At 41.5% G+C, this 17,439-nt stretch overlaps 1 protein-coding gene across 4 annotated transcripts in view; it reads left to right on the top strand.

Moving 5' to 3' along the window:
* CNOT1 (CCR4-NOT transcription complex subunit 1) overlaps positions 1-17,439 on the top strand; it is a 63,706-nt gene that overhangs the window by 29,283 nt on the left and 16,984 nt on the right. For 3 of the 4 annotated variants that reach the window (XM_009290784.2, XM_009290783.2, XM_019474996.1), the window contains exons 21-37: positions 1,191-1,269; positions 2,556-2,786; positions 4,284-4,424; positions 5,313-5,492; positions 6,574-6,690; positions 7,102-7,212; positions 7,806-7,883; positions 8,206-8,383; positions 8,889-9,019; positions 9,584-9,880; positions 12,146-12,286; positions 12,387-12,491; positions 13,099-13,218; positions 13,771-13,962; positions 15,631-15,773; positions 16,377-16,485; positions 16,580-16,749. In XM_009290784.2, the coding sequence (XP_009289059.1) occupies positions 1,191-1,269; positions 2,556-2,786; positions 4,284-4,424; positions 5,313-5,492; positions 6,574-6,690; positions 7,102-7,212; positions 7,806-7,883; positions 8,206-8,383; positions 8,889-9,019; positions 9,584-9,880; positions 12,146-12,286; positions 12,387-12,491; positions 13,099-13,218; positions 13,771-13,962; positions 15,631-15,773; positions 16,377-16,485; positions 16,580-16,749 (2,523 nt within the window). Of the gene's footprint in view, positions 1-1,190; positions 1,270-2,555; positions 2,787-4,283; positions 4,425-5,312; positions 5,493-6,573; positions 6,691-7,101; positions 7,213-7,805; positions 7,884-8,205; positions 8,384-8,888; positions 9,020-9,583; positions 9,881-12,145; positions 12,287-12,386; positions 12,492-13,098; positions 13,219-13,767; positions 13,963-15,630; positions 15,774-16,376; positions 16,486-16,579; positions 16,750-17,439 lie in introns of all 4 variants that reach the window. The other variant, XM_019474995.1, reaches the window with a different exon arrangement.

The following is a 17,439-nucleotide window of genomic DNA, read 5'->3' as shown; positions in this document are numbered from 1 at the left end:
AATGTGCTAATGTGCTAGTTAAAGGGTGGCTTTTTTAAAATCAAAATGTTCAGTGTGGTACCTGTATAAATGTGGCACAAACTGAGATGTTGAAGCTACTTAGCGGACTTTGTTATATAAAAATAATTCAGTGAAGTGTTGACTTAGATGAAGTTGTCAGCTTGTTTGAAATGGGGTGGATGTAATTACTCTTTACAGGTGCATTCCAATGGAGTGCTATTTGCACTATTCATTACTGAAAGACTGGCTAGGAACTAAGCTCTAGGACTTTGGTTTTACTTTTTGCCATACTTGAGATTTCTGTGTATCTCAAAAAAAGCTTTCTCAAAGCTTCTAATGGATTGCAGATAGAGGAAGCTCTCAAGGCAGGCTGCAATAGTAGGCAGGATTGTACACCCATGGGAAAAATCTCTGCTTTGGAAGAAGGTACTAGAACTTGAAAAGTATTAGAAAGCTTCCTGGAATTATTTAATGACTAGAAGTGTTGGGACTTGAAGTGTGGACTCATAAGCAAGGAGCAAATTATCTTCTGTCCTTATTCTCCTTTTACAGTTCATCTGCCCTGCAGTATTTCATCTGTAATAAAAGCTGTTGCTTGCAGCATCCATAGTTGAATATTGTGTTGTGGAGTTAGCTGAACAGAATGAATAAAGACGCTTAAGGCTGACAAACTTGAGACTTGGCCACCATCTTACTCCTTCTCTTCAGAACCATTTTAAGCGGGACCTAAAGATTTTACTCTCAATGAGTAGTAACAGTGTCTAGCGTTCTTAAGTAGAATTATAATAATTGGTGTGCATAGGTGAAGCTTCTGTCTTGGGTGTTAGGGGCAGTCTGTGCTGTTTAAAATGCACCGAGCCAGACTACAAGTTACTTAGCCAATAATCTTATTGCAAACACTGAATATAAATGTAATTGTGTGCTCGGTCAGAAGTATCGAGGTGTAGGGTAAGATGAGTTGCTGTGAATAAACCTTGTGTTTTGCTGTTGAATTCATTTCAGATGGGTTTTGCAATAAAAAGTACTTTGTAGAATATGCTTTGTTTATAGTGCAGCTGCTGTAAAGCAGTCCAGAAGTAATTCTGTGATGCAGTATGGGAATGACATACCAATGTTATATTTGTATTTCTCTGTAATACTGTTTTTGATCTGGGCTTATGCTTCTGACTAATGCCTATTCTGTCTGACAGATTGAAGGACTATCCCCAGTATTGTCAGCACTTGGCTTCTATTAGTCACTTTATACAGTTCCCGCATCATTTACAGGAGGTGAGTGTGTTCTTATTCGCACCCTACGGCGTTCTATGATTTTAAATTCTTTTGAGCAAATTCCTGTTTTCCTTTGGAAAAATAGTCTCACCTGTCACAGTTTTGGACAGTGTACAAAGATTCCAAAGAATCAAATGCCTTTTCTTAAAGGTTTTGCTGTGGGATGGGGTGGGCAGGTGAAGGTGGTTATCTGGTACCTCTTCTGTTTCCATAAATCTGTTTGGGTTGCTTATGTTGAAATAGCTGCCTAAATATGACTGCTTGATCAACCAGTGCACGTGGTCGTGCACAAAGGTTTTAAAGTGCTTCAGTGGATTCATACTCCAGTCCCTTAAGGATTTGGAGTTTTCTTCTAAAAGAGGGCATTCAGCTGGGTTTATACAGTTTCATAGTCAGACTTGCTAAATTAATCCAGATTAAGGTGAGAATTTAATTCCTGAAGGTCTGATCAGAGTAATGGAAATACCCTGTAGTCCAAGGAGTAAAAGCAGTGTTGATCATATGGTGTCTGCTTTGAAGGTGCTTTCATTGGTAGAAATACAGAAAAGCTAATCCCAGTGGTAGAGCTTGAGAGCATAATCTAAATAAGGAAAAATGTTGAGCTCTAACATTAAGGCAGAGAGGCCATCTACCCAAAGCTGCCAAGTCCAATAGCAGTCTGTTTCACTAACAGGTTTCAGACTGTATCCCTTAAATGACAGCGTGTTGTCTGATGCTACCAATTTCTGGGTAAATGTATTACAGTGGGGAAGAAACTAATTTTCTACTGTGGAGCTACTTTAGAGGATGTAAAAATGTTGAAGTGGGACACTTCAGAACTGTGGTTTTGCTTATTAATTGTGAACTTCAGACTTTCCCATTTCTATGTAGCTGTAGGAGTTCCTGGGGAAGACTTCTTACATGCTTTGTAGCCAGTTTCTTGATCCTCACACGCTTCTCTTAAGCTCTTGCCCCTCTTTTGCTCTGCTGTCCCAGGCCTGCAGGGATGGGAGTTTCTGGGTAGTGGTCTGTAAAATTTTAAGAATGTCAAGTCTCTTGATGCTTGGCATCAACCTGTTCAGGTCAGAGGTAGAGCTTGAGGCTCCTCTCCAGTAAGAAAGTAAGTAAACAGTGACAAGATGTGGTTTATAAGGGTATTCAACTGTAGCTTGCGGATTCCTTTAATGGCATTAGTGTCAAGTACTTTACAGATTGTTGGCAACCTTTGTACTGCTCATGCTAAAACGCAGCCCGTAGCTCTGTTGCGGTGTGTGAACTTTTGTATATGCTTGTTTACCCTGTTTTAGTACATAGAATATGGACAGCAATCCAGAGATCCTCCTGTGAAGATGCAGGGTTCAATCACCACCCCTGGAAGTATTGCACTTGCCCAGGCTCAGGCCCAGGCCCAAGTTCCAGCAAAAGCTCCTCTTGCTGGCCAAGTCAGCACTATAGTAACCACCTCAACCACCACCACTGTTGCAAAAACCATTACAATCACCCGACCAACTGGAGTCAGCTTCAAGAAAGATGTGCCGGTAAGCATTCTGTGACTCCAGTGACCTTACTGGAGAAGCAAAGGAGTTAAGTTGCTGATCTGTATTGAGTACATGGAGACAAAATCCGATTTAATTTCTTTACTACAAGTTTTCAAACTGTGATCCGTATTTTATATCTAAAGCATATAACCTGCTCAAATATGAACAACACTTGTAGAGAAGGCATTTTTGATCATGAAACTATAGAATTACTATGGTGTCAAGTAGAAATGTGTTTTCTGAGGCTTTAATTATCAAGACAAATAAAGAATCGTCGTTTCTGTTAATCATAGAATCATGGAATAGTTTGGGTTGGAAGGGACCTCTAAAGGTCATCTAGTCCAACCCCCCTGCCATGGGCAGGGACATCTTCAACTAGATCAGGTTGCTCAGAGCCCCGTCCAGCCTGACCTTGAACGTTTCCAGGGATGGGGCATCCGCCACCTCTCTGGGCAACCTGTGCCAGTGCTTCATCATCCTCAGCGTAAAAAATTTCTGTTTGGGCTTGAGAACACTTACTGCACACTGAATCACATTTGTCCTAGCAGTTTTAACTGCATTAGGTTTTTCAAATCTTCAGTCACTTAGGTAAACACAACTCTGAACTGCTAGTCAGAGTTATTGCGGGGTTGGCAGATTGATAGTATTGGCTATTCCACAGAAAGTGTTGGGGTACATTTGGTCCCATGTATCTGCTGAGGATGTGTAGAGCTGTTACTGTATGATAACTGATGCACTGTAAAGTCAAGCTTGTCTTGCTTCCTGGTACTGTCTTTGTATAGTTCTCTTAAAAGAAGCTCCTCAAATTAAAGGAGGCAAAAGGCAAAGGTAGTTGAAAGTGGTGAACAACTTTTGGGGGACAGTTCCCAGTGTAGCTATCAATGTCTTTCACACCTGATTATGTCATGTAGATAGTTGTTATTTTGAGGCATTTACATTGCCCAATTTCAAACTCAAGTCATGACTGATATTTAAAACTGTATCTCCTTTCCCCTTAATTGCAGTGTACCAGGTGCTAAAGTCCTTGGGTTTAGACCTGCAGCTGTAGGGACATGGGTCACATTCTGTTGACTTAGAGTTGGCATGCTTTCTCAGAAATGAAGCTCTAGGATTTCTCCTTCCCAATGCAGCACTGAAGTGCTCCTGGAGACTCGCTACTGTACTAAGTACTGCTCTCTATTCTACTAAGATTTTCTCCAGGCTAACAGTGTATGCAGGCTGTTAGCCTAATGGGTGCCATTGCGGTGGCACCTATTATATATGAACGTAAATGCTAGAAGTTTTTTGTACAGTAGCTTTCTTCTGCTGAGTATTGATCATTGTTTGTAGAGTAAAAAAATCACTGGCTTCATTAGAGCGCTGCTGAAAATTAATCTGAGGCAGTAGATGTCACCTGACAAAGCTCAGTTGTTTTTTTGCTTGACAGAACAGAGCAAAAGTTTCTTTTGATGTTGCCTCTAGGTATTGTCTGTTGCTAACTTCTTGTTCTCCCACCAGCCTTCCATTAATACTACCAACATTGATACGTTGTTAGTAGCAACAGATCAAACTGAGAGAATTGTGGAACCTCCAGAGAATGTCCAGGAAAAAATTGCTTTCATCTTCAATAATCTGTCTCAGTCAAATATGACACAGAAGGCAAGTATGGAAGAACCCTAGTAAAATTCATTTTTTATGTATATTTCTGGAAATCCATTCTAAAGTGGCGGGTGATGATGTTTCTGCAGAAACTGCAACTTGCAAAAAATTAAGGGGGAGCACACTTTGAAGAAATAGTGGTTTTCAAGTACTTGAACCTCTTTGAAGATACAATTTTTCAGGGAAAGGAGAGGCAGGTGAAAGAAAGCTATTCTTAATCTTGCTTTCTTCTACAAGTTTCCTTGTTTTCCTGTAGCCAAATCCTTTGTACTGAAGTATTATAGGTCTGTAATGCTTTGTTTTCAGGAAAGCGCTTCTAGTAGATGCCTGGAATAACTGGGTAGTCCTTTCTGATGTTTTTGTCACTTGGAAGGACTGAAAAATACTAATGCAAGTTTCTGAAAAAAAACCACTAATACAAGTTTGAACAAACAGTCACATCATAAATGGGCTGGGTACCATTTGATATTGCAGGGTTAAGCTGGTGGACTCTTGTATTTCAAGCTGAAATTCAGGGAATTTTTTCTGAACTAGTAGAAATCTGCAGTACTGCTGCCACCTGTGCTATCTGCCTTGCAGACAGAAGGCTTTAATGTAAGATGCCAACATTTATTTTGCAGTTATCTGATTAAAAGCTGAAAAGTGGGGGAGAGGTAAGTTATTGTGCCTTGCTCACTTTATGAGCAAGTCCTTACTGATTGACCAGGTCTTTGGATAATGAGATGCCGACTTCAAAGCTATTTAAAAAAAAAAACAAACAAAAAAAACTAGCCTTAGTGTTAAAAGCAGTTGACTGAATACGGTTGTGTTGGTTGAGCTGACCCCAGTAGTTTGCAGTCATCTTCTCATATCTTCTGTGGTGTGCTTTTTCCTCTGGCATGGAGACAGGTTGAAGAATTGAAGGAAACAGTGAAAGAAGAGTTCATGCCTTGGGTATCACAGTATCTTGTGATGAAGAGAGTCAGTATTGAGCCTAATTTTCATAGCTTATATTCAAACTTCCTTGACACACTTAAGAATCCAGAGTTTAATAAAATGGTTCTGAATGAAACCTACAGAAATATCAAGGTGAGTAGTGCAAGTTTTCTAATACTTCGGTAGATTTAAAGATTTAGAAGTGTGCTGTTCTCAGGCTGTTTGCTTACTGTGTTGCTGATCTTCAAATATGGAATATCATTCAAAAATCTACTTGCTCGCTTACAATGCATTAGCTGGTTACCTCTATGAATACTAGGATTCTTCTGTTTTCAGTCAGGAAAGTACCAAAGACTTAATTTGAATTGAATAATGAGAGGGCAAATCTGCATTTTAATTCATTTATGTAGGTGGACTCTGAATTTGTGTGAGGTTTGCAAATTGTAACCTAGGGGAAAATTGTTTATGGTCTAGTTCTTTTGTGCAAGGAAAGTATAAAGATAAAACCACGCTGTCTGCCGTTTTGGTCAAAGAAGAATAAGGGGGAAGGGGAGGGTTTAGGAAGTGGGGTGTAACAACCAAAATTCACTAGAGGGCTAATATAATGTGAAGGGGAGGAGGAGGGAGAAGCAGTAGCCCAGAAGAGATGAGCGGATGAAACAAGCTTGTCAAGCAAGCACTATTTTTAAACCTGTTGGTGGAGTTTCCTGACCACCATGGGTTACGCTGTAGTGCAAGAGAATCTCCTGGCTCTTTAAAGCATAGCTGACCTTGCTCTGTTCAGCCAATGCTCCTCTGAAGCTAAGGAACAGAACTAACAGCAGAATGCTGTGACATGGTTTAAGTCTTGAAATAAGAATTAAATGGTTTCCCAAGAAGTGCAAATTGTAGCCTTCAAGTCTGTGATGAAGCATTAAGTGGAAGCATTGCCTTCGCAAAATGTACTTTAAATACATAGTAGTCATAACAGTCTTGACAGAGTAACTGGTAAGGTCTGGCAAAGTGTAATCCTCTTTTTGATCCTCTTGAAAGAAAGGAATTTTGAAATCATTACAGGGCAGATTTACGGGGTGCTGCCTTGAAGTGAAGGCTGCTCTTGAGTATCTGTAATGTAACTGAAGCTCAGAATTTAATGTTCTAAAATTTTACGTCTTAAGTCAGATCAGCTGTTGGATTTGGTTTTGAGTCTCTGATTATCTTCCAGTTGTTGCTCGAGTTGCTTTTTTTTCATTAGGTGCTACTGACATCAGATAAAGCTGCAGCCAACTTCTCAGACCGTTCCTTGTTAAAGAACCTTGGTCACTGGCTGGGAATGATTACGCTGGCTAAAAATAAGCCCATCTTGCACACGGTGAGCTTCTGTCTTTACAGATTTGTTTGGCATGAATTGGTATGCTGTTATGCAGTAGCATAGACTATTTAGGAAATTTTATCACCTTACTGGTGCCTCTCTTTTGTGTGCCAAGTACAAAGTATGATTCCAGAGTTGGTCATTTAAGACGTCTAAATATTTTTTTATCACAAAAGTTAGTAGTTAAGTTCTTGCCAAAATAAATGAATTAATCCCATGTAAAAATGTATATCTGTAAATCTTTGTTGAAAAAGTAACTGCTGCTTAGCAGTCTGTAAAATTCAAGGACAGTCTTGACTCAACTTTGCCAATATGTCCTATAAGGAAATGGCATGTAAGTGGAATTTTTGCAGTGTGCTTGCTGTTTTCTCCACCCTCTTCCCCTTTTCAATTGTTGATGGTATTTTTCAGGATTTGGATGTGAAATCGCTACTACTGGAAGCATACGTTAAGGGACAGCAGGAATTGCTTTATGTAGTGCCATTTGTTGCCAAAGTCTTAGAATCCAGTGTCAGGAGTGTGGTAAGTGACTTTGTGCTGACAGAATTATTGCTCAAGTGGCAAAATAAGTCTTGCAGAAAGTAATTAGTGCTTTTCACAAAGTGAAAACTGGTTGAATTTCATGGAGAGAAAGAGAAGGGATGCAAGGGCTTAAAGTGAAGGAGTTCCGTTTTGAGGGAAAGTATGTGGCCCGTGCTTTTTGGCAGTCTAAACAGGTGGTGTTAGCTGAACTGTACTGTGGTATCCCTGAACAGAACTCTATTGAGAAATGGAAGGATGCCATTGAAGAGGTTCTAGGATCTATTTATTCTTTGATTTTTTTTTTTAATTGCCCCTGTCCCCTTTTGACCCTGATCAGCTCTTGTCAGTTCTGCTTGACATAGAACCGATCTCTTGGAAGGACCAAGTCATTGTATTTCCAGTTCAATGTTCAGCTAGCATCCTAATCTAGTTCCAGTCAAATAGAATACTAAATTCAACCCTAATTGCAGCTGTACAAACTTTTCCACGGCTGTATGCACACATAGCTGTTCATGTTTCAAAAATTTCCAGTGATAAGTTATCCAAATGATTCAAGAAGCTTGTGTAATACTGCTCTCCTCTTTCTCTTGTAGGTCTTCAGGCCTCCAAACCCATGGACAATGGCCATTATGAATGTTTTAGCTGAGCTGCATCAAGAACACGATCTAAAAGTAAACTTCTGTTTTTCTTTTCTATACCTACTGAGTGTGAGGTTTTCTTGACATAACCAGTCAAGAAGGATGTTGTGAAGGACCAAATTTCACTTCTCGCTTCTTTAGCGTGGGGAGAATTGGGCATTGCTTAATTTGGTAGAACTTGGATGAAACTCTTCTCCTGTGAGGTCAGCATGCAAGATGTTTGTCTAATCCTCAGTCACTGTCAAAGTCTCTAAAAAGGCATGGGGTTAGAATGGGAAGCTTGGGAGTCAAGTGGCCCAGTAAATGTTTCGGGTATTTTCCTTGTGACATAACCTAAACTAGAATTGTTGTGCAGTTGAATCTGAAGTTTGAGATTGAGGTGCTCTGCAAGAATCTTGCACTAGACATCAATGAGCTGAAACCTGGAAGTCTCCTGAAAGATAAGGATCGTCTGAAAAATCTGGATGAGCAGCTGTCTGCTCCGAAGAAGGATGTGAAGCAGCCAGAAGAGCTACCACCCATCACAACAACTAGTAAGTACATTTCAAACAGAACCCAGAACCATACTACAAAAGCTCTAAAGAAACGGGTATTGCTATTGCAAAGAAGAATGTGAAGCTACATACCCTACTGTAATATTGCTGAATGTTTGGGAGCACTTGGATAGTTTTGTAATATAAGTAGGTGTACAGAGTTTGGAGACAGGAAGGGAATGGAAACCATCCTGAGGACTAATTCTACATGCTGTGCGTAGCTAGTCCTTAGAAGGGAGTGAAGCAGGATGATCTATTAACAAGACATCAGGGTTTAAACTGTGTCATAACAAACAGCTCTGCTAAAATGTGCTGAAGCTAGTTTGGTACTAATCATTGGGAAAATGGAGAATGAGAATTGCATGGTAAGTTCGGGAGGCTTCATGATCAAACTCCCAAACTTTGTTTCTTGGTCACTTGCTGGTTTAAATGAGAAGTATATACTTCCATTATAAGCGCTTGCTTTTCAGTAATGGTTCAATACAAATGTTCTTGTATTCTATAGCTGCTTCTACAACTCCAGCTACCAGCACCACTTGTACAGCCACAGTTCCTCCACAGCCCCAGTACAGTTATCATGACATCAATGTTTATTCTTTAGGAGGGTTGGCTCCACATATTACCTTAAATCCAACGGTAAGTTTTAGAGCTGATTTGGTTTGCTAAAAGAATTCTTGCCACCAGTGTTGCCACAGATCTCAGTTGGTGGGAGCAGCATTTCATAAGTTGAAGTTACTGGAGAGTCACTTCTCAAAAGTAATGGGGAGGGCGAGTGCTAACAAGTTAATCAAATGGAGAACTTTAGGGGTGGTTAGTAGCTGTATTAGCAATCTTAGATGGTCAAGTGATCTTTCACTGTGACATTAGTATCCAGTTTATTTCTGGCAGTAAGTGTCAGTTGGGATAGTTGCTATCAGGACTTAAGCTTAAAAGGAGCTTCTGTGCTCCTTTTGACCAGTCAGTGACTTGGCTCTTAAGTTAGTCTTTGCATTGAGCTCAGCTGTGACTTTGGAAGAAAAATGGTCAGATGTCCCAGTTTCAGAATTATCAAACAAATACTGTAATATCTGCATGTGGAACGTAGGACTGTAGACAAGCTATGACAGTAAACTTAAAAGTTGTTCAGAAAATGTGAATGTCTAGGGTAGATGGGATTCTAGTTTACTTCGTTCTCACTTAACTTTCCTAATCCTCCTCCAGATTCCGCTGTTTCAAGCCCACCCACAGTTGAAGCAGTGTGTGCGGCAGGCGATAGAGCGAGCAGTGCAAGAGCTTGTCCATCCGGTGGTCGATCGGTCCATTAAGATTGCTATGACTACTTGTGAGCAGATAGTCAGGAAGGACTTTGCACTGGATTCAGAGGAGTCACGAATGCGTGTGGCCGCACACCATATGATGCGGAACCTGACTGCTGGGATGGCCATGATTACCTGCAGGGAACCTTTGCTGATGAGCATAGCTACCAACTTGAAAAATAGTTTTGCTACTGCACTGAGGGTAAGAGTTGCATCATCTGAAGCTTATTTACAGCTTATAGGTCTGTAGATATCCAGCATTAGCAAATCGGTTCTCCACACTGTAGACTTGTTGATGAATTACATGGCTTAACTAGTGTGGAGATGAATTTAGTGGACAAGTCTCATGAGTCTTGTGGAATTACAGTGAAAAAACTGTGCTGAAATAACAGCTCGTGTCAAACAGTCTTAAGCCTGTAAGGTGGATCTTACTGTTGTACACAAACTTCCTGACTACGTTTTTATATTGCCCCAATGTTCTCTCCAGTTTGATCACATCACAGAAGCCTTGAAGCACTTATCTTTCTGTGGGTTTTGAGGTAGAAAAGGCAGAGTGGGGAGGACTGAATTGATTCTGGGACTTTCTGGTGATGTCTTGGATTGTCTCAGCAGGCAGATTTTATTTATTTGTGCTGTTAGCAGATAGGTATTTAAGACTGTTCTGCACAGTGTGTTAATTCACTGGGTTTTCTAGAGGATGTTTTCGGATCTCTTGATGAACGGACAAAACTTGAGCTGCAGCGCTAGCTTCCCCTTCTTGGCTAAATGGAACACAGTTCGTGAACTGCTGGCCAGAACAGCAGCTGCTACCCAGAAAACTTGCTGTGCTTGCCATCAGCGTCAGCGACAGACACAAGACCATAAGGGTCTTGGAAAGTTCAAGACATTCCTATCCTTTCAGGGCTTAAAAAAAGTTAAAGGACTGCCTACTTCTTGCTCAAGGGCATGTCACTATTTCCTGTCTGTTGGGGAGTGACAGTGCAAAGGCCCTTTTGCAATGGGGTTGCTCTTTTGCATGGTAACTGGCTCAAGAGGGCAGGATTTAATGGTCTGAAGGGAGTACAAAATGTTAGTAAGAATTGCATCTGCAGGTATGGGATGGATAGTCCGTGGTGTAACTCCCAGGACTCGAACACTGTTGACCCTTCATTTAAAGAACTTCAAGTAACTTGATTGCTGAGATGAAGAGCAGGAAAAGCATACAAATGAATCTTACTCATCCATCTTAAACACAAAGATGGGAGTAGACAGTTTTAGTATTGCTTTGTTAATGTGTGAGCTGAGCCAGTGACTGCTGTTAGCAGCTGTGCTCACAGAGTTTGGGTGTCAAGCTAGTAACCGTAAGAGAAAGCACTGTCCTCTGGGTAAGAGGGGCACAAGTATTTCTCTGGTGTGCAGTCTTGCTGTGTTTCATCAGATGTGACCGCAGTTCAGATAGGGAGGCAATTGGAGAAGTGCTGGTTATCTTTTGGGTGGTATGAGAAGGCAGAGGTGGGATACTCAAGTTGAGGAGGCAGGGTGAACACAGACTGGTGTTACAGCTGTGCGTATCGACCAGGCGTGATGTGCCACGGAATAATGTGTATAGGCAGAAGTAATTCAAGTTTTGTGGAAGACTTAGTGCTAGTGTATTTTGGTGTTTGTGAAAATGTCATGAATGGTATGAAAATGTAGCAACATGTCAAGTTTTTTTTTATCCCTGAAGGTGTGTGAAATTGATACAGGGCCAGTTGTAATCAAGGAGGTTTTCCTAAGGGGTAGCTATACAAAACATCAAAAAATTCACATCTGGCTTATTGTATGAAGTGGGTTAACAAGCAAGAACTTCTTTTATTTTAAAGAAGCAGTGTAGTTTTCACGAATTAATGAAATAGGGGTAGATCTTAATGGACAAGGAAATCCAAGTAGATTGGACTGTTTGCGTTTATGTGTATTCCACTTCCAGTGAGAGTTGCTGCTTTGCACCCTGGAAAATAAGTCCATCTGTTCAGGGTTCTCTTAAAGCAGACTCTAAGAAGGAAAGAAGAAAGTCTGTGTCAGAAGGGGAACCCACTGAAAAAGGCTTATAGGACTACTGTTTTGCATTGTTAGTGATGCACCTTTATATCTTGTGATTACAACCTAGGAAGTGGAAAAACTTTTAGGCTGTGATGTGAGGCTTGCTTTTCCTGCATTAGCATCTGTTGTATGTGCATCAGTCTAAAGCAGGGCTTTATTTCTATGCCCTGGAGAACAGTTGGTGGAGAAGATGGAGAACCTCCTGCTGTTTTGTTCCTTGTTGAAAGTCAGTTTTATTCAAAGCTATGCAAAATTAAATTTATTATTGTATATTCCACGCAAAGAGAGTGCATTCCTAAGAGCATTCCTTTTATTGCTGGTGTTCTGTATAGGCAGTGGTGCAGATTTTAAGGCTAGTAATATACAGGGAAAATTCACAGCCTTCACTGATTATTGTGGTTTTCAATAGGCAGCCTCCCCACAACAGAGGGACATGATGGAGCAAGCAGCTGCCCAGTTAGCGCAGGATAACTGTGAGCTAGCATGCTGCTTTATCCAGAAGACGGCTGTGGAAAAGGCAGGCCCTGAGATGGACAAGAGGCTTGCAACTGTAAGTACGGGACTGCTGTCTTTTAAAAGTATTCTGTGTACTCATATACATCCAGGCTCATTGTCTGAAATTCATTGTGGTGTTCGGGTTTTTTTCCCAGGAATTTGAGCTCAGAAAACATGCTAGACAAGAGGGTCGTCGGTACTGTGATCCTGTTGTGTTAACTTACCAGGCTGAGCGGATGCCAGAACAGATCAGGTTAAAGGTGAGGATATTAACTGAGCTATGTTCCGATGCTGCTCTTCCTCCCCCTCCTGATGATGAAAAGTAGATGGCGCAGCTTCAGCTGAGCAATCCTGTATATTGTTAGTCTTGTCTAACAGTGCAACTGCTATTAGTTTGATTAGTAATGGAAGCACATGAATATGTTGTTCCAAAATGAGTGTTCCAATCTTTTTCCTCAGTTTCTTGAGGACTTTGAGACCTGTCTCTTGTTCTGTGCTGTACATTTCACTGAAAGATGACTTGTCTATTTCATTATCTTGTGTCCTTTAGATTTTCTTCCCTTAAAGGACATACCATGTGCTCTCAGCAGAGCATTTCTCTTGTGCATCAGGCACACATGAAGCCAGGACTCAGTTCTTCCTGTTTCTGGGAATGAGAGTTGCAGTTGTAGAGCAAAATTCTCCTGTTAGGAAGTGTGGCAGGAGAGAGAGGACCTCAGTGCAGAGCAGCTGAATCCTAATTCTTGATGTCTAGGCCACTCTGTTTAAGAATGTGACTGAGCAGCTGCCTGTTACGCAAACTGCCCTCATTTCTTACTGCCACAGTGCTCAACCATGAGGTTAATGCCTGTTCTTTTCATTGCAAAGGTTGGAGGTGTGGACCCAAAACAGCTGGCTGTTTATGAAGAGTTTGCACGCAATGTCCCTGGCTTCTTGCCTACCAATGACTTAACTCAGCCTACAGGATTCTTGGCTCAGCCTATGAAGGTAGAGATTTCCAAACTGATCGGCTCGAGAGTAACCTTTTGGTGAATGTTGCAGAACTTGTGTCCTTTGCTGGAAGACTAGTAAGGATCAGGCATTTGTATTGCTCGGGAATAGTGGTTGAAATAGTGGTTGAAAGATGGTTCTAAAGTCAAACTAATGGCAATGTAAAACTTACATCCAGTATTAGGGGTTTGTAACCCAAATTGGGACAAGATCTGCATTCTACATGTAGTTTTAGTAGCAGTGAAACATTTTATTCAAATCTCAGGTTACTTTTGGAGAAGGTCATGGATGGCAAGCATGGATTTTGAGATAATGAACAGGTTTTTATATGCATACTTGGTCTTAAGGACTGCTAGAATTGTTTGCTAGTTATTTCCGCAGCTTAATTTGCTCATACTTATTAAAAATGCCAGCATAACTAACCACAGTACTGTAGAGGTCTAAATTTTGGATGCTATAATTTCTGAAGCAGAAGAGCCAATCAGTATTTGAGTTCTGCAAACACAGTCCTTGAAAAAAAATCACTCACTCCCACTTTCTCTTAAGCAGCAAGCTTGGGCTACAGATGATGTAGCACAAATCTATGACAAATGTATGACAGAACTGGAGCAGCACCTGCAGTCCATTCCACACACCCTGGCCATGAATCCTCAAGCTCAAGCATTGCGCAGCCTCTTGGAGGCTGTGGTAGTGGCTCGTAACTCCCGTGATGCTATTGCTGCACTTGGACTACTGCAGAAGGTGAGTGTTATGAACTCTTCTCCTGTAACAACTTACCTAGAGCTTATTACTCATCTGGCTTGTGGATTGTCTTGCTGATGACTGTATCTTCATGCATTCTTTGGAACTTGCTCAGTGAACAACACTGAACAACTGCTGTCTTTGGAAATTCAGTAGATAAAATTGGAAGAGGGCCAGGGTGTTCACTTGGTGTATTGTACACGGGGTGGCCAGGCTGCTGTGGATGATTTGGAGGCTAAGATGTTTGAACTGCCAGTGTAGGTGGATAGTATTGATTGTAGTACTGGATTTATAGCAGCACACTTGTGCATTGTATTTTGCAGTAACTACTAAATGAGTGTGCGTGGTGTGTTGACTCTGGCCAACAGCCAAAGATCCATCCAGCTGCTGCCTCACTCCCCTCCCCTGCAGGATAAGGAGAAAATGGAGGGAAGGCAAGATGACTTGTTCATTGAGGTTATGACAGTTTAGTAGGGAAAGCAAAAGCTGTGTGCACAAACAAAGCAAAAAAAAAAAAAAATCAATACTTCCCATCAGCAGGCAGATGTCTAGCCACTCCTCGGAAAGCAGGGCTTCAGCGTGTGTAACACTTGCTTGGGAAGGCAAACATCATAACCATGAATGCCCCCCTTCATCCTCCTTTCCCTGAGTTTTTATTGCTGAGCATGATGTCATATGGTATGGAATAATCCCTTTATTCAGTTTGGATCAGCTGTCCTGGCTGTGTTGCTTCCCAACCTCTTGCCCATCCCCAGCCTACTCACTGGTGGGGGAGGCAGAGTGGGAAAGAGAAAGCCTTGGTGCTGTGCAAGTGCTGTTCAGCAATTGGCAAAACACTGGTGTGTTGTTAACACTGTTTCAGCACAAATCCAAAGCGCAGCACCATATGGGCTGCTATGAAGAAAATTAACTCCATCCCAGCCAGAAGCAGTAGACTATACCAGGTGGGGAGTGTTGCAGTGAGCTCCGTGAGCTGAGCTGGCATCAGTGCCCGTGTAGTAGTGCAAAGTATAGTGATAGATGTGGAGAAGAATCCATTTTGAGTGTAGTGAAAGGATACTGAGCTGTCTGCACGAGGATCCAAGAACAGTGGCAAGTGAAAAGTAACTGGAAAATGGAGGGAGGCTCTTCTTGACTGGTAGTGCTCATACCTACTAAAGGACCTAGTCCTGACTGGGGCTTGACCAGGTAAATTGTGCTGCCACTGTAAAAGACACTTCTATTTGCTATAGAAGAGCACAGATGCATCTGAGTGCTGCAGCTGTTTGTCTAAAGAACCTGATAGCTGACCTCTGGCGGGTTCTGTAAATTTTTTCATGTAGTTTTTCATGAGCCATAAGCAGAATTGCTCGTGTGGAAGCATTGGCTTTCAGAAGCTGCAGCACAAACTGATGTGGTCTTTCATACTGCTTGGTGCACATATAAAGCCAGTGGGGCATAGTGAGACCATAGGCTTGTTTGTGGTAGTCCAGCTGTGTACAGTGAATGTGTAGACGCCGTAGTAACTGGTAAAATCTCATATAGCCTTATCAAGGGGTCAGCACAATAACTAAATTGGTTTTTGCATGTCTGTCGAGTCTTCTGGTGATAACTCTTGCTCATCTAATTTGCAGAAGATTTGGAAGAGGACTTGTTTTTTCCTCTGCTAACAGGTTGCATCTGTTCTAGGCTGTAGAGGGCTTACTGGATGCCACCAGTGGGGCAGATGCTGACCTCCTGCTTCGCTATCGTGAGTGTCATCTGCTTGTGCTGAAGGCTCTGCAGGACGGCCGTGCGTATGGATCTCCGTGGTGTAATAAACAAATTACTAGGTCAGTTATGAGACAACAGGAACATTGATGTAGCTTTCATCATCTTTTGGGAGTTACTGTGTTATTCTGAATCACTTGCCTGTTAATATTTTGCATTGCTGCAACTTGGACAGACAAAAAATAACTAGCTTTTTTGTCAAAAGTAACTAATCTTCTGATAATGCTGCTTCATCCTAGAACATGATAGGAATCTTTAATGGAATTAAGCATTAAAGATGCTCTCGGGTTTTTTTCTCATCTTATAGAGAATGTCTCTACATGCTGTCACAAACTAGGTGACATGGCATATGCCTGCAGCAGAAGCACTAGTGCTTCAGCTAGATGGATATGCTACTTTGTCCTCAGAAGAGAGGCTTCTTATGCTGAATAAACTGAAGTTCTTGAAGGGCTGTTGTGACCAGTGGTGCAGGGCAACAAATGCTTGAGGCTGATGACAGTTCCTGAACTCAAACATTACCTTAGAGAATGCTCTAGAAGAGGCTTCTTTTGGAGCTGAGTCATGAATCACAGTGAATGGCACAGTTTCTGAAGTGTTAGATTTGAGTTGCTTCGCTTAAACTGTGTTGTTTAAGTACACTTGTTAAAAGAAGTCTAATTCTTCAGGTGCCTGATTGAATGCAGAGATGAGTACAAGTACAACGTGGAAGCTGTGGAGCTGCTAATCCGCAATCACCTTGTTAACATGCAGCAGTATGACCTTCACTTGGCTCAGGTAAAGGGAACCTGCTCTTTTGGAGGAGAAGAGTTATGGTCAGTCCATTGTAAGATAGGTGGCTGAACTTGAATTGCCTTTTTCATGTTGACAGTCAATGGAGAATGGATTGAACTACATGGCTGTGGCATTTGCCATGCAGCTGGTAAAGATCCTGTTGGTGGATGAGAGAAGCGTTGCCCACATAACAGAGGCAGATCTGTTTCACACAATTGAGACACTCATGAGGATTAATGCTCATTCCAGAGGAAACGCCCCGGAAGGGTGAGATTGAAATACTGTGCAATATATTACTTCTCTTGTGCTCATTTATGATTTGAAATGTTGTATAGGCAATGTCTCATACCATTCAATCATACAGCTTTAAACTTTCTCTAGGGCTGCAGTCCTATGTTAGTTTAAACTGTCACTCTAATGTAATTGTGCTGATTTTATGCCAAAACGGAGGCAGCTGCAGCATGATGTCAAACTGAATGCTTGAGCGGGAAAATCTTTCTATGCACTGTGCTCCAAAATACTGTGGTACTGTGAGAAACTCACTTGAATTCCTGCTTTATCTCTAGTTTAGGCAGTATTCTTACCTGTTTAAATATCTAGGTGTTAATATGGTTGGTTGTTAATCACAAGCAATTCATCAAATTAGACAATCCTTTCTGTTTCTTTAGACAGCTTTGTTTAGAATCTACGAAGCAATCATCCACCAATCTCACATGGCTTGTGTATCCACTAGCAGATAATTGTGCCGCAAATGTTGCCACAGCATCTGGAAATATCTGTGGGACTTGCAGGCCTCCTGTTACTGAGGTGGAAGCAATTGCTTCTGGGTTTGAGAAAGACATGGATTGGAGCTTGGAGAACTCCAGTTTGCTGTGAGAGCAACCAGCAGCTGGCTGGTGGTGGTGGCAGTGGCTACCACTACCAAAACAACTGCTAGTGGGAGGGCCCCAAACAAAG

The sequence above is a fragment of the Aptenodytes forsteri genome, unplaced genomic scaffold (assembly GCF_000699145.1).
Source record: "Aptenodytes forsteri isolate BGI_AS27 unplaced genomic scaffold, ASM69914v1 Scaffold14, whole genome shotgun sequence".
NCBI classification, from domain to species: domain Eukaryota; kingdom Metazoa; phylum Chordata; class Aves; order Sphenisciformes; family Spheniscidae; genus Aptenodytes; species Aptenodytes forsteri.
The sequence above is the reverse complement of the archived record's forward strand: the minus strand, read 5'-3'. Positions and strand labels throughout refer to the sequence as shown.